General features: G+C 36.4%; 1 protein-coding gene across 9 annotated transcripts; it reads left to right on the top strand.

Annotated features, from left to right (window-relative positions):
• The first annotated feature begins 1,292 nt into the window (after positions 1-1,292).
• LOC147548647 (structural maintenance of chromosomes domain protein) lies at positions 1,293-15,955 on the top strand. Of its 9 annotated transcripts, XR_015236856.1 has the most exons (13): positions 1,293-1,461; positions 1,849-2,490; positions 2,607-2,767; positions 4,560-4,607; positions 4,762-4,844; positions 4,977-5,115; positions 10,706-10,768; positions 10,960-11,100; positions 12,831-12,974; positions 13,404-13,442; positions 14,211-14,238; positions 14,337-14,462; positions 15,737-15,955. XR_015236856.1 is itself a non-coding variant. In XM_086665800.1 (6 exons), exons 2-6 carry the CDS (start codon positions 1,916-1,918, stop codon positions 5,085-5,087), a joined length of 978 nt encoding a protein of 325 aa, XP_086521926.1. In that variant the 5' UTR covers positions 1,293-1,461; positions 1,849-1,915; the 3' UTR covers positions 5,088-5,345. The 9 variants fall into 9 exon arrangements, 2 of the variants coding, with proteins under 2 accessions (XP_086521926.1, XP_086521927.1); XR_015236853.1 differs by lacking the exons at positions 13,404-13,442; positions 14,211-14,238; positions 14,337-14,462; positions 15,737-15,955 and having other exon boundaries at positions 12,831-13,275; XR_015236855.1 differs by lacking the exons at positions 13,404-13,442; positions 14,211-14,238; positions 14,337-14,462; positions 15,737-15,955 and having other exon boundaries at positions 10,960-11,163; positions 12,813-13,275.
• The last annotated feature ends 1,118 nt before the right edge of the window (positions 15,956-17,073 follow it).

The following is a 17,073-nucleotide window of genomic DNA, read 5'->3' as shown; positions in this document are numbered from 1 at the left end:
GCCTACCTAAGTTACATGTCATTTGCAAAAGAGAAAATGCTGCTTAGCACATTATTCAGCAAGTCTGCAATAAAATTTAGTAATGATCTTGTATGTAGTATTGAAAATGCTTATAGGTCTGAAATGGTCTTTGAAGGGTTGGAGTTTTGGGCAAAAAGACAGATATGGGTGTGATTCATGTTTACCAGGAGAACTGCAGTCTCAAAGAATTTGTGGACCATCTCGCCAATATTCGATTGCACTCTATCCTAGTTAGACTAAAAAAGAGAAGAGGATAACCATCTGGTCCTGAGACTGCCTCTGATTTAAGTCATTGGGTGGCAACGCCAATTTTCTCTCTAAATGGAATAGTAGTGGGAGCAGAATTTAAATTATTAGAAAAAGAAGGATGAAATAGATCAGTCATGACTTCCGAAGTGGAGTTATATGCTCAGGTAAACATTTTTAATATGTCTTCGTCTGTAGCGTATCTTATTTATCAGGTCATGTGTGACTTGACTTGTCTTGGAGTTCATATTGTCTTTTTGTATATATGTTTTGGGCCAGGTATCGAACCCTCGAGCTAACTTCCGGTCCTTAAGTTTACCAAACACAAATCTCGATCACGATGCATGATAGTCGGATTCTAGTCCGGAGGCCGAGAAAAAACTAAGAGGACTTCCTTTTTTTTTTTGTCGAAAACCCAAGAGGACTATTCCACAAACTTTTTTTGATTCAACAAACTCACCTACCATTGGATTTGGTATGAGTTAGGGTTATTTCCCAAATGGCCCCCAACTTTGTGACCAGCTTCCTGCCTGACCCCTAACTTGAGCAATAATTCTCGTATGACCCCCTTTTTCCGTTATCTTTAACATTCCGTTACTCTCTCTCATCCATCTCAGTTTCTCTCTCTGCCACATCATTTGAGCACGCCACATCATCGTCTTCACTGGCAGGTCGCCGTCCGGCCAAATTTCCGGCCTGCGACCTTCAAACTTTTTTTTTCTCTCTTTTCACTCTCTAAAAAATAAATATATTTTTTTATAGAGAGAGAAAAAAATTTTGAAGGTCGCCAGCCGGAAATTTGGCCGGCCGGCGACCTGCCGGTGAAGACGATGATGTGGCGTGCTCAAATGATGTGGCAGAGAGAGAAAATGAGATGGAGGAGAGAGAGTAACGGAATGTTGAAGATAACGGAAAAAGGGGGCCATACGAAAATTATTGCTAAAGTAGGGGGCCAGGCAGGAAGCTGGTCACAAAGTTGGGGGCCATTTGGGAAATAACCCTATTAGTTACTAGTTAGTTTAGGTGTATTGTTTCGGTATAACTTCGGGAAATGTTAATAGCTTGGTTACTCGCAAAATACTATACAACCAATAGAAGGAAGAAGAGTAAAACTACATCTCCTTTTCACCAACGATGACACCAAAATTAGGGCTTTGAGGTGAATTTTTCTTCGCAGATTCTCAAAATTTCCAGGTTCTCTCTCTCTCTCTCTCTCTCTCTCTCTCTTTCTGTCTCACACACAAACATCACACACACACACGCATACAGTGATGAACCATCATAGCTAGGGTTTCGCATGGTATACTTTTCTAGGGTCCCGACCTTCATATGCTATGGAAGGCCATCTATTGTTTCCTTCAAATTTTCTTGTGATGGTTGTTGTTGTTGTTTGGCTGATGAAGATCGGTTCTGTACTCTATTTCTTTTAAGCATGCAACACATTGATTTTTCTTCTATTTGGGCCATAAATTTAGGTTTTTATATGATGATTTAGTATTTCTTTTTCCGGTTTTGATTCCTCATCCATACTGTTGTGAAAACTATTGTAAACCTAAAACTCAGATTGTCTCCTAAATACAGGCAAATCAATTCTTGATAGTTGAGAATCAACCACCTTATATTATCTATTTAATTTTCAAGAAATAGAATGGCTGGAAGAAATCGGGGACCCCCTCACCCACATGCTGGATTCCCTCATGAATTCAGCAGGGGCAATTCAGGGCCTATGCCTCATCCTGCACTCCTGGAGGAAATGAGAGATGCACAATTTGGCCGAGGCCCAAGACAGTTACTTCCTCATCCTGCAGTGATGGAAGAGAGATTGGCAGTTCAACATCAAGAAATTCAAGGACTTTTAGGTGATAATCAAAGATTGGCCGCAACCCATGTTGCACTTAAGCAGGAAGTAGCAGCTGCCCGACATGAATTAGAACGAATGGCTCATGCAGCTGGTTCCATACATTCTGAAAAGGATATGCAACTAAGAGAACTATATGAGAAATCGATGAAAATGGAAGGAGATCTTCGAGCTACAGATGCTATGAGGGAAGAGCTTCTACAAGTTCGTTCTGATTGTCAGAAACTTACTGTCTCAAGGCAAGAACTCGGTAATCAGGTTCAAGCACTAAATCAAGATCTCACTAGGGCGAATGCAGATTTGCAGCAAGTACCTGCGCTGAAGGCAGAAATTGAGAGTGTTAAGCAGGAATTGCAACGAGCGAGGTTAACGAACTCCTAATATTATTTAATCAACTTTTAATACTTGTTCGTTAAAAAAAAGGAAATTAGATTGTTGACTTCGTATGATGTTTAGTGCTTAATCGCTCTACGATATGTAGGGCTGCAATTGAGTATGAGAAGAAAGAGCATGCACAAAATTATGAGCATGGCCAAGCAATGGAGAAGAATTTGATCTCAATGGCTCGTGAGGTGGAAAAGCTTAGAGCAGAGATGGCTAATGCTGAAAAAAGGGCACATGCTGCTGCTTCTGCAAATCAAGGTGTTTACTCCTTTCAAAACTTTGACAGCACCTTAATGATTTGAGCTTAATTAGTAGTTTAATTCATATAGGTTCATCTTTTTCGGGTTTGGAGGAGTGCTCATAAAGCACTCATCTTTGATTTCCACTTCGAACGGCATACCTCAATATTATAAATCTAAATATTACTTTATTAAAAGGCTAAGACCTTAAGTTGGAAAGCATGTTTGAGAATTGAGATTGTAGATTGGGTGCTGAAGTAACTTCCTTCTTATTGTAGCTCTTCGGCCTGCTTTACATCGAGCAAAGGCTTGTTAAGGGTCTTCCACCAATTAACTCCTAGTTTTTAGCTCATCAATGTTGTACATGTATTGTATCACGGACATGCTGCCTTGCTTTAGATTAATAAGTTGATCACACGATTTGTCATGATAGTTAGCCGGCATGTATTTTTCTCGTAGTTTAATCTTCATTTCTTGCCATGTTTTAATTGGTGGCAGTCCCTTTTGTTTAATATCTCCTTCGACACCATTCTACCACGCTTTTGCTAAGCCCACCAATTTCATCTTAGCAAATCTAACTCGCCGCTCATCTGTCATGTCAAACCAATCAAAATACTCTTCTATTGATGTAAGCCAATCAGAAAATAGAGTTGGATTGACCTTCTTCACAATCTGGTACATCAATTCCACTTTATTTGTAGTATCACCAACTGCATCGTTCTAGTTCCCTCATATTTCTTTGTGATTTACAAGCACGAGTCCTATGTCTTTGGAGACTGTTTTGGGGCTGATCTTCTTGAACTTCCTCATTGTCACTAGCTTGGTCATCTTGTCCAGCAGCTTCAGAATTATTAGCAAGATAGCGTGTTTGAGTTTCCATCTCTCTAAATCTGATTAGCATGTCATTGAGTTGATCTACAATTCTAAAATTTCTTTCAAGCCTCTCTGCATTACGTAACCTCTATCCGTCTATCGGATACCAAAATGATGTAGGACAAGAAAGGTGAAAGGGAATTGAAGAAAATAATTGTATTATAAATTTATAAGATAGATTACCACTAGTATTACACTAGTAAAAGTTAGGAATCACTCCTAGAACCCTTAGGCATCACACCTAGTGGTGGTATATTTGCATCACCCAAATATAGATAGCTTGAATAGCTGCTTAAAAAACTTATCCTCAAACAACAGGAATACATCCCCTATATGGGCATAAAACTAACCCTTGACATCCCATACTACCTTTGCTTCTAGACTTTTAAACTTCTAAACTGCTTGGACACTAAAAGATATAATAAAGAACATTATAGACATTAAAGACACTAAAGACACTAAAGACACTAAAGACACTAAAGACACTAAAGGCACTAAAGACATTAAAGGAAGTGGAACCAATTTGGATTAGGCCCACATTATTCAAGCTCCCAAGTGGGTCCTTCATTTAGGACATGCCAAATCAGAATTTGCGCATTCGAATATTTCTTTTGACGTTTCAGATACACCTTTAGTGGTTGTTGCTGCCACTCCATCTTTATCAATAAATTTTTTAGTTGACGTCTACCTTAGATCATGTTCATAGATAGAGAGGATGAATTAAGATCATCCAATTCATCCTCTCTAAAGATCGACTCTAGCGGCGCACACTTAATCTGGTGATTCTGGTCCAACAGAACTGCCAATTTCTAACCCATCTCAGTTGTCAGTCAGAAAGCATGATCCACTTCGAGTTACTGTAACCTTTTCTCTTATGCATTCTAGTACGTAAATGTCATTCTCAACAACTTGCTAAATCTGTTCTGAACTCTTTTTAGGTGTACAAAGCACTGGCGGGAACATGCTTCAGCAGTACCCTCATTCCAGTTGAGTCAATTTGTTGAGTTTTCAGTGGTTGGATTGGATCATTATCCTGTATTGCAAACAGATATAATTCATCTAATAAAAAAACAAATCAGGTTGAATTCTTTGCATTTTATCGTTTTCCGCTACACCAATTCAACGTTTGTACGTTGACAGGTGCAGGTTATGCTGGAAATTATGTCAACCCAGATGCTGGATATGGTGGAAATCCTTATCCTGCTAACTATGGCATGAATCCTGTAAGATTTTTATATCTTTTATTTTTCTGCAGAAATAACTTCTTTGAATTTTGCGAAAACATATTCAGTAAAGTGGGACTATAAGTTTATTTAAGGTGTTGGTGGAATTCGTTTTATCTGCTTCCATTTCAGGTACAAGGTGGTCCAGATGGTGGTGCTCATTATGGTGCTGGACCTGGACCTGGACCAGGACCTCGTTCTTGGACTGGATATGACATGCAGCAAAGTCATGGGCGCAGATAGACTAATATCCTGTCATGCGGAGTTATAGGTACTTAGGTTGGCCTGAAGATCTTGCTCCGTGAATGTTGTTTTGGCGGATATGCTTAGTGTGGTTTCTCTTTCATGAATATTTTTCTTATTACGCAATGTTGACATTCCATATAGCAATATGGTGCATAAATACTAGTTCTCCTTTGATGTTTGTTGCTCACAAGTTTGTATTTTGCTGCTCTATTGCAACAAATTTTAGTTAAATTGCTCAGGATATTTTTCTCTAAATGATAGTAGGAGTGTAGGACATCACTTATGCTTATTGCAATTTCTGGTTCATCCTAACCACAGTTCCCATTGATCCTGTTAGTTGATTTTTAGCTCGAAAAATGACAACAACATCCTGGAGATGTGGTGGCTGTAAATTGTGGTCCTTGCTGACCTCTTACCTCAGTATTCAAATAATATTTTAGTTTCTTAAATTTTCTGAAACGACCTTCCTAGTTCTATGGCAACTTAACTCAATATATGTTGCAAACACCTATAGTAATTATTCAGGTCAAGCATATATATTCTAGAAATGCATGTGAGGCGCATTAGTTTCCCTAGGAATCGTCCCTTGCAATATTATATTTAAATGCCACCCCTTGCTTAATTTTGTACTATCCTCTTTGTTAACTCTCTTTCATTTTTCAAAACTACGGATATTGCAGCTATATTTCATCTACGAGACTTCATATGGTTCTCGGTTTCAATTGAAGATGTCTTAAGCCATCTGTTATTCGTTAGATTGCTCCACTACTGGATTAATCTGTCAGAGTTCCCAAAACAATAGTCTATACTCTAGAGCTTGCTGATCCTTCTTGACAGAAATAGGCTCCTTCGTTCTTAGTAGATTTAGCATTCTTAGGATGTTATATTTCTTATGTAATTTGTATCCATGACTCGTGTAAGTCAAGGAACTTAACTAACTAGGAAATAGTGTATATGTGCCCTGGTACCTAGATTATTAGAGTTCTTTATTACTAGTCAATCTTATGTAAAGGTTCTCTGGAAGTATATACATAAATTGATGAGAGCTTGTATCGAATGACAAATTTAGTTAGCTAGGTCAATATGTGACTGATCGTACATCAGTTGTTGATTTCTTGAAATAGCGTGAGGTCTCTACTTTATCAAATTCTTCTTCCGAAATCCATTAATATGTCCCGTCTCCATAGCTAAAATGATGATAATTTTAGGTTGGTATGGAGCAACTTCCAAATTGCTAAAATTTTCTTTTTATGTATTACAAATTTAATGAAGTGACTGGATATTTCTATTTAGTAGACACTAATATTCCACTATCCTATTACTTTTTTTTTTTGTTGAAATCACTATCCTATTACTTAGGTAGCTGTATTCTACACATTTAATAACACAATACTCATTTGCGAGCATTAAATAAAAATGTCCTCAATTACTATCTCTTTTTAGTTGTTTCATACTTTCATTTAATAAAACCACATTACATTATTATTGTTATTCCTGTAGACTGTAACAATTATTAATCTATAATAATTATCATTGTTAGTGTTGCCTGTTTGTATATATTTCCTTTTGTTTGATCAATATATTCTGACCAAAATAAAAATATTATTTTTAGTATTTATAAAAAATTTATTATTAGAAGAGAGAAGATAATACGTAACTGAGTACTAAGTAGTTGGGATCAGCCAATCACTTAAGTAACTTCTGGATCAAATTGAGTAAGGAAATAGACCAAGCAAATCCCATGAGTATCTCCGGAGTCAAGAATTCTCCCCTTAAAAGAGATAGAGATCTTGAAAGTGAAGATAGAGGTTAATCCCATGCAGAGGCTTGTTGTACAATAACTGTTGTAATATCGTTGCAATTTTGCAGCCGTTGTTTGTATATAATGTATGTGTCTATACTTAGATACAGTTAAACATCGTCTGAAGGGTAATAGATCCCAAGCCAGTAACCGACCGGGAACCCGGGTTGTGCTAGCCGATCCTGAGCCCATCATGTTCCCCAACTACTTAATAATATATAGGTAAGTCTATTTGTGTTCTGCTGAACAATTTAAATCCAAAAACATATCCCGATTTGTACTAGCTATTGTAATAAGTCTGCTGCTTTGTCAAGGGCTTCATGCCGTAGTCGATCGGCTCATAGCTGATTTCCATGTAATCAGTGCCTTTGACAAAGCAGATGGTTAAAGAACATATCTTTGCAAGTTTTTTTTGGATTTAAATTGTTCTTTAACCATCGGCTTAAAATCCCATCATTTCTTTGCCTCTGTGCCTTTTTGGGTGGCCAATAGGGAAGTTTGATATGTGGTCATTCAAATGTAAACCACGTCATATACTAATATTTAATTGATTTCTTATTTACGATACATACTTTGGGCATCCTTCCCCGCCCCACTTTTGTCCCTGAAAACCTTGTACTAGTGTCACTTCAGCGTTGTCAGGTTGTCAAAGCAGCTGATATATGCTAGTTAACTATCTTACCTTTCATTAACTTATAAGTGTTTTTGGATTGTTTGGACTTCATTTGCGTTTTACTTCACCAAATCTCACATGTCGTCTAGTTTAAATATATTCTTGCTTCAGCAAGCTACTTCTGTGGGAACCTGCAAGTAAATGTTCTGCCTTTTAATCTTTAAGTTCTTCATTTGCTGGTGTTAGAGGTCAAGTCCCACATAACACAGATCAAATGCATGGGAGCAATGTAGTTTTAGATCCAGAATTTGTGTTTTTAGGGTTTTATTATCGTTTCTTTTTTTCCCCCAATCGTACAGGGGGAGTTCTCGAGAGTTCTATTAAACGGGGTTTCAACAGTTGAGTGATTTCCCTCTCCTTGGCCCATGAGTAAGATATTTGTCTGTCCTAGAGCGGTTTACAAATGAGAAGGGCGGCAAAAGGTGGTTTTTTTGTTATAGTTAAGTTCAGTTATATTTCTACTTATTCATCCGTGTACGGGTGGATCAGAGGAAGATTAATAGGACTATAGAATTTTCAAGTCAATTACCATATGGAGGTACTGGATCAACTATCGAGTAGCAAATATCAAGTCGGATTAAGGACTACTGGTTGTTGACAAGACATCCACAGGCTTCAATTGATTGGTTGAGGAATTCTGGTCGTTTGCGAGACATTCACAGTGAAGGCCTGGATTGTGTTTTATGGTCAAGTAAGTGACAACTATCTATGCATACTCTGTCATATTACTTAAGCGGCACAGTATTTACAGTTTACAAATGTTTGTTTCTTGTGCTTGTCAACTATCTCTTTTGACTTTTGTGTTCAGCCTCTATCTATTTCTGAAATGCAGCTTCTTTTCTTGATTGTAGTAGTGCACGTGTTAGGCACATTTCTGCGCAAGTTTCTTAGACTTTGTAGTGTTATTGAGTTGCTTTATGAATCTAACATCTGGGGCGATATTAAAAATTTCTTATGATGGGGGATGCAATTAGGCACAATGTTCTACGGCTGTGCATCAAGTAATATTAGTGTCCTTAATTGTTTGCTGCTACCCTGATTTATTGTCGACATGTTTGTGGTCCCCCATTCTTCATAAGATCAAAGCTTCTACATATGAGGATATGACACATGTAGCATAAAGAAAATTTTGTGGCATAACATTGTCGGTTGAAATCATCTCCTGGTTGTTGCTTATGACACTCTTCAACATTTGTTCCTGCCTGTGTTGACATGTTCTTCTGTTTCACTGTGGCACTTGTTTGTTGTATGTATGTCACGGCATGTTAGCTTTAATATAAATGCCCTTCCTTATCAATATTTTTTACTAACCGATGGTTTTTAAGTTTAATAGATGAGGTGCAAGTATCCTCATAGCTTTAGCATGCGTGAATTTGTGAATATAGTATTATCATGTAGCAACAGGTAACTACTTAGTGATACTGGTTCGACAATTTTGGGTTTATTGTGGGAACATAATATAATAGCATATTATGCATTGTGTGCTTATTAGTTTAACTATTCTTAGACCTTAGTTATGTTTGCTGCTAGTCAGCCTAAATGGGGCATCAGAGAGAAGGTTAGAGAAGGAGTGACCATATTGTAGCCTAGAAGGAGCATCACGAGGAATATCATATTAAATTTTGAGTAAAGCAATGAAGAAAGAAGAATTATGAGAAAACAGGTGTTGGGAGGTTAGTATGAGATCACAAGAAATATGCTACATTGAAGATCTTGCAGTGTTTTATATCATGGTCTTTCTTGGAGATTGCAAAGATAGCATAATTGATGGTTAAAGAACATATCTTTGCAAATTTTTTTTTTTTTTTAAATTCTTTTCACCATATTCAGTCTTTGATTGGTCATTTCTGTTTTTTTTTTCCCGACGTACTACAGAGTAGCATAAAGCCACCTATTCTCCATCCGGGAAAGCATCTTTCTTCTAAATTGACTAGTTTTGAATGTGATGAAGCGTTGTCATTATGAAGCTTGGAACTGACTTAGTACATCTAAAAGTGCTGGCTGACAATTACTTTCTACATTTGAAAGACATTGTCATTGATGTAAATCAGCTTCGGACATCTGAAAGTTAGTATAGCTATAAAGAGTTCTTCCAGATGGATTCTCCAAGCTAGATAATTTTGTTATGATTGCGGTAAAAGACATGGGGAGAAGAATTCTGCCCATGTCCACCACCTATAAACACAACCTTCGTGGTTGTCCATGTCCTTAGCTAAATAACCTACGGGTTTTGTAGAGAATGCAACTATGATTACACTTCCTTGGGGATGTGGTTAGGTTAACCATGATTTAGTTGTAAGCTAAATACAATTTCGTACAGGAAATGTGTCCCTGAACTGGTAATTGGGACATTAATGGGCTATAGGTTGTTAGTTTTTGTAGATGCCCTACACAAAGGGAAATGCAGAAGAAACGACAGGGTAGTTTTGTTGGAGAGGACGAGCTGCATTGGTGGTGAAATATGACATTTTTTTGGATGTCGTTGAATATATTGTTTGGTTTAACTTTTCAAACAAAAGTACTGTTTGTTTCATCTCCTGTTGGAATTTTGTTGATCTTTATGTTGCCTTTTGGCTTTTCCAAATGTGCTTTTAGGTTTTGGTGTTTTGGTTCTTAGATGAACAGATGAACTCCAGAGTTTCCTACTTAAGATTCTCTCTCTCTTTTTCACTTATTTCCTCTCTTTCTACTTGTTTTTGTTGATTGGCAAAATTTAGTTATTGATGACATATATCTGTAGACAGTAGAACCATGAGAAATTGTAGCTCTTCCATATAAAATTTCCGCTGTTGTAAATTGATGAACAGATATTCTCAAATACGAGTCAATAGTTCTTATATGACTATGATTTTCTAGGAGGTTTTGTGCGTTTGATTATTTTTGTGGTTCATGTATGATCTCATTTGGAAGAATTCGTTGTCTACTAGTGTTTTCACAATTAAGTGTTTGCCTTTGTTATTTTTGTTGTTCATGTATGATCTTTCATTCCATTATCGAGTCCTCTTTTTCTCGTGGCATATAAAATAAACACTGCAGTCTTCTGATAAATGTTTGAATTTGTAATTGGTGTATATTTACCGCCTTAATCCGTCTTAACCTTAAGTATGCTTGATCATGACACACTACTTTCTTGCTTTCCAGGGAGTCTTTTGAGCTACCTAAAATAGCTTTTTGGATATGCCGCTCCAATTTCTGTTCTGTAAGGTATTCAACCGTTCACGCTGTTCCATTCATTCAATAGTGCAATTATATGTAGTGTTTTACTTTGTCATTTTTCAAGAACAGAAAAAAAGTTGAGTAATAGTTTAGCATAAATAATGCTTAATTGTATAATGAGGTATTTCCCTTTTAGGTTGTAAACTCTCATATCTGAATGTCCTTTCATGTATATACAGTATCTGCAAATATTCACCCTTTGGAATCAAGAATCATCCTTTGGGTTGTCATTGTTGGTATAGATCAATCAGGGCCGGAGAAATTCTTAATGCAGCCAGCTGCGCCGAGTTGTTGCATATAAAAGACTATACTCCATTCAGGTAAGTAGAGGCATTGCTTGCTTTATTTCTGTTTTGGCACTCATACAATCTGGTTTGATCTGCGTGAAGGAAGCTGTTTGGGCTTTTGATGTACCGTTGCAGAAGTGTAAATAGAACTAAGATTAAAGCTAAAAATGAAGAACTAAAAACTCTAAACTAAACGGTGAAACGGTAAGTAAACAAAAAGAATAAAAGTATTGCAACCGATGGTTTCATTTCACTAAGTTAAAGATGAATAATAACAAGAGGAAACCCTAAAATTGGTTTTGAATAGGCCTTGCTCTTTCTAGGCCCATTCTGCATCACACTCCTTGACCTATGCGAAACTTGTCCCGAGCGAACAAAACAAGAAAAGTCTGTCTCCCTTCCGGTGACGTTACCCCTCCTTGAGTTATGCGTAAGAATTACGAGCAAAACATGTGAGGGTGTGCGTGCTCTATTGATCCCTAGACCTGTAATTATTGGTAATGTAACAGTCACTATTGTAGGATCATGAATGAATCATGTATAATATCTTAGTGATATTCTAAATGGTTATGCACGAGAAAATCAGCATTGCTTAGACTTATAATTGCTCGTGTTAATGTGATTGATCTCGATTATGCATAAAATGACCATCTACAATGTCCCACATCATTAGTTCATTGAGTATGTTTGGTGTACTGGTGAGGTGGTGTCCTAGGAGGAAAATGGCACGGAGCCGGGTTGTTGGTTTATGTGGGTAGAAATTAACCATTTTTAACAAAAAAATCGAATAGGAATAAACTCTAAAATTGGATGACTGATTATATCATTGAAAGATTTTTCAGTTTTTTTGTAAATATATATACTAATCTTCATCTTGTATTTCTTTAGGGAAATTAGAACTACATGTATGTTCTTAAAGTTGGCTGCTCTCTTAATTAAACTGAAAAGGAAACTCTAAAATTGGATTTCGAATGGGTTCTTGACCACATTATCGGCCCATTCTGTCAGTTTTGTTTTTTTCCCTGGTATCCTCGCTTTTTTATTTGTGGTCTATGTTGTTTGAAGCGACCACGTGACGTCTCTGGTCATGGGAAAGTCATCCCAGATGCCTTCCCTCAATCTCACTGTATATTCTCATTTTGAACGTCTGCCCAATGATTTAAAATTCGGAAGATGCGAACGCCTCGAGATGCCCCTCAAGGCGAGCGGTCTGTGTTTCGCCTTGAGGTGTACTCATCTACGAAAAATATAAGAAAACAAAACTTGCAACTATTGTTTAAGTTTATGCAATATAAGAGGTAACAACATTTATATTTCTTGTTTCTTACACAGTCAATTCTATATTATTATAGCAAACTGAAAAACACTAAATTATCATATATATTTGTACATAAATGTGGTATTACTTAAATTTTCTAGTAGTGTACACATTTTACGCGTTGCGGCGAACGCCTGTGGTGGTGCTTCGCTATTTTGGAGCAAACCCGCCTAGTAGTAGGAAAACCTTTTTGAAAACTTCGTGTCTAGCTCTGCATATTATATAAAAAAACATTCAAGTATTCAGTACAAAACCAAGGATTCAATGTGGAAAGAGTTGAAGATGGTCATGTCTGGTTTCTAGGCCATGCCTTTGACCTTTTACTATGTCCACTAGTTCTACTATTGCATTTTCTCGTTATTGTTTGTGTTCGAAATTAAATTTTTAGGTTTTCTTGTTTATCTTAGTAGATCACTAACTATCTCAGGTTTACTTATCATTGTAGGGACAACTCCAATCATGTGGGTATTTGAAAGGCCATGTAGATGATCTCCAATCTTGCCAGGCGGTGTTAAATCCTCCATTACTGACACTTTCAAAGAGACCTTTATTATTATCCCGAGCTAGCTATACCTACCGGCTATGGAAAGTATTCTAGTATCTCAAAAACAAGTCTTCCTTTGAATATCATATTTTAAAAAGGGAATAAGTTTTTAAGCACCTATTTTTGAAAAAATCCGTTTCTTTAGGTTTGCGTCACTAACGTACCTATTGTTGGACGGTCACTATCCATTTCTAGTGGAATTTGTCCCTTATTGACAGAAAAACTTTATTTGAATGTTATAATGTTTGTAATAACTATAACTATTCCTCTCATCAAAAAAAAAAAAAAAAAAACTATACCTATTCGTAACCAACCTAAATGACTGAGAAGTGATTATACCGGTTCATGAAAACATGCAAAATGCTAATTTCAAAAGTCGTAGGTACTATTTGAGTTTATGTAGTGGCAAAAGATTTTCAGGCGTTTTATGGGTTGGGCAGCTTGGCTGGTTGGGATCTGTATTTGTGGCATGAGCATGAGCCAATTATGTCTCGCAAAATGGATCGGCAGGCAGTAGGGGTGGGAAAAAGATCCGGAAGACCGCTATCCGACCCGTTCGACCGAGATAAAAAGTGTCCATGGATATCCGATGGTCATAACGGTTAGTGTTCGACCGGCCCGAAAGAATTGGCGGACGGTCACGGTCAAAATTCTATGTCGAAGGACCGACTGCTAACCTACCGGTATGAGTGATCGAATAGGTTGACCGACTAAACTGTCCTCATTTTTAGAAGTTGACCGTTGAATTTTATAGACATGAATATATGATGATCGTTGGCTATAGTCATATAGTCCTCTGGAAGACCAAACATTAGTGCATGGCTTAATTATAACTTGTCAAATGATGATCACTGTGTTTTTTCTTTTTTATATTTACTTTTGATTTCTTGGCTAAACATCTTCATTTGTAAGTAATTTTGTTTGTGGTAATAAAAATAAAGTTCTGAATTAAGTAAAGGGAAGTTTTATAAGGCCTCCCCATGAACTATTTTACTTGCTAAATTATCACTGAGGGGAGGCCCTTTAACAAAAATGAGGGGGCCCTATAAAATCTCCCTTAAGTAAATTTATTGGAAAGTCCGGACCGAGACCGTGTGCTGTCCGACTGGACCGGTAAAATAAACGGTCTTGGACGGTCAATGGAAAAAGAATTCTTGAGAGTGATCGTCCGAGTTCGCACGAGTAAATAGGTGGTCATCAACAGTTTATGTCCGAGTCGACCGGTTCGATGAAGTTAGCGTCCGGTACCGACCGGTCCGGACCGATTCCCACCCCTAACAGGCAGGCTCTGGGGGGCTAATTCTCGCTGGTAAGGGAAGTTTAAAAAATGGCTCCTTTGCTTATTAGGAGCGCCTTGCATTCCCACTCATTTGACTTGGTTATTCTTGTTTGATTGCCCTCGGTCAGAGGTGTTTCGCAATTGGTGATATACTTCGACTGAATTTGGTTAGAATACAAGATCCATCACATTCAACACTAGTTATTTGGAGTTAAGATCGCTGGACTTGACTTGAAGTTTGTAACAATACTAGGGTATATCTCGTGCCCTAGGGCACGGACACTTGTATAAATTACATGTTACGAAATTTATTGTTAAATTTCAAGTGTAATTTATTGTTAAATTACACTTGAAATTTATTTTGTTTCTTTTATTCTTAAATTAGAATTTTTATTTCTAGGGTATATCCCGTGCCCTAGAGCACGGACGCTTGTATCAATCAAATGTTACGAAATTTATTGTTATATTTTATTGAGATAGAGAGATTTTTATCAGTTATTATTATTTTTGTTTCTTTTCTCTAAAATTAGTTATTATTTTATTGAAAGAGAGAGATTTTAATTTCTTTTTTAATCCACCACCATTATTTTAATTTCTTTTCTTGATAACAGAGATTTTAATTTCTATCTTTGTTTCGGACCGTTTCCCCAGCCCTAGGGAATTTCCCGTGCCCTGGGGCACGAACCCTTGTATCAATCAAATGTTACGAAATTTATTGTTATATTTTATAGAGAAAGAGAGATTTTTATTTGTTATTATTTTTTTGTATTATGTTTTTGTTTCTTTTCTCTTAAATCGGTTATTATTTTATTGAGAGAGAGAGATTTTAATTTCTTTTTTTAACCCTTGAAATTTATTTTGTTTATTTTTTTTCTTAAATTAGTTATTTTATTTCTAAGAAGGAAAAGATTATTGTTTTCTATATAGGTAACTTTATCTCTACGAAGGAGTATATTTTAAATTTTGAGAAGGGCTTCTAGACAATATCCTTTATTAGAAAAGGATGTTTGTCCCAGTCATCGTTTTCCCTTCTGTTTTATTATATAGATATTTTATTGAGAGAGAGATTTTTATTAGTTATTATTTTTTTGTATTATTCTTTTGTTTATTCTCTCTTAAATTAGTTATTATTTTATTGAGTGAGAGAGAGTTTAATTTTTTTTTTTAACCCTTGAAATTTATTTTGTTTCTTTTTTTCTTAAATGATATTTTATTGAGAGACAGAGATTTTTATTAGTTATTATTTTTTTGTATTATTCTTTTGTTTATTCTCTCTTAAATTAGTAATTATTTTATTGAGTGAGAGAGATTTTAATTTTTTTAACCCTTCAAATTTATTTTATTTCTTTTTTTCTTAAATTAGTTATTTTATTTCTAAGAAGGAAACGATTATTGTTTTTTTAAATAGGTAACTTTATTTCTACGAAGGACTATATTATAAATTTGGAGAAGGGCTTCTAGACAATATCCTTTATTAAAAAAGAATGTTTGCCCCAGTCATCGTTTTCCCTTCTGTTTTATATAATAGATTTGTTATGAGTTCTCGAATTTGAGTTCCATTCATGGTAGGTTTTGAACCTACAAAATCGGTTTGGATCATTGGATACACATTTTTTTTATTGAAAAATAGTCTGGTTATACCGTTAGTCCCTAAGCAGCCAAATTATTAAAGTGCGTTTGGACTAACTGATTTCAGTTACATCCACAAAGATTGTGATTCCTCTGATGATGAGTTTAGAAAAAGAAATTTAGAGGCTCCAAAGATTATCTCAACTTTAGAGGTTTTATTGCTTGAAGAATCAAACTAAGAGCATCTCCAGCCCCAGCCGGGCGGAGGCCATAATTTCAAAAATATGGCCTCCGCCCGCTGCTCCAAGCCCAGCAGCTTGGAGCGGAGGCTGGAGCTCCTCCTTCAGTCGCCCCTAACATTAGGGGCGACTGAAGGGGGTCCCCAAGTGACCGTTGGGGCCCCAACGGTCACTTGGGGAATGCCCCTAGCCGTTGGAGCAAAAATTCAACGGCTAGAAATAGGTCCAACCCCTATAAATAGGGGTTGGACCCATTATTCATCTCCCGCACTCTTCATCTCACTTTCTTTCTCTCATTCTTGCAACTTCTATCCTCTCCACTTCATTTCTATCTCTATTTCTTTCAAATTTTTTTTGATCTTTTCATTTGTTCACCTATGGATCCATTAGCCATCAACGAATTCGATAACCAAAGTTATATGGAAATGTTGTCCCCTAATTCTACTTACCCGTCGGTTCAATTAGGAGTTGATGATTATGAAGTATGTGAGGATTCTTGCGTGCAAGGAGGGACGACTTCGACAAACATAATTAAACGGGAACCGTATAAGCCGGATGAAGATATTTTACTTGCTAATTGTTATTTGAGAATCACATTTGATGCGATTGTCGGAAATAGTAAAAAATATAAAGTATTTTGGCAAAAAATATCGGATGAATATAATGCGAGTGCAAAGTTTCAACGCACACTTAGAAGTTGTAAATCTCGTTTCAGTGAGATAAGCTCGGAATGTCAAAGTTTTATATCGACTTTGAGGATAATAAATAAAGTTCCAAAAAGCGGAGAAAACGATTATGACCGGGTAATTGTTTCTAATTTTTAATTTCTTTTTTCTATCTTTTCACTTCATTCATAATATATACTTTATATATATTTTGTTTATTTCAGTTACAATGAGGTATTGAATTGTATAAAAAAAATCATCAAGGTAAAGGGTTTAGGTTCCTACATGTTTACAAAATTTTGATGACACACAACAAGTGGATGGCAGACATGCCAGGAGAGTCAACATCCGGCAAAAGAGATTCTAATACCAATCCATCGGAAGAAAGACCA

The sequence above is a fragment of the Eschscholzia californica genome, unplaced genomic scaffold, assembly GCF_041429995.1.
Source record: "Eschscholzia californica isolate CP2 unplaced genomic scaffold, dmEscCali1.0.p SCAF_3, whole genome shotgun sequence".
NCBI lineage: Eukaryota > Viridiplantae > Streptophyta > Magnoliopsida > Ranunculales > Papaveraceae > Eschscholzia > Eschscholzia californica.
The sequence above is the reverse complement of the archived record's forward strand: the minus strand, read 5'-3'. Positions and strand labels throughout refer to the sequence as shown.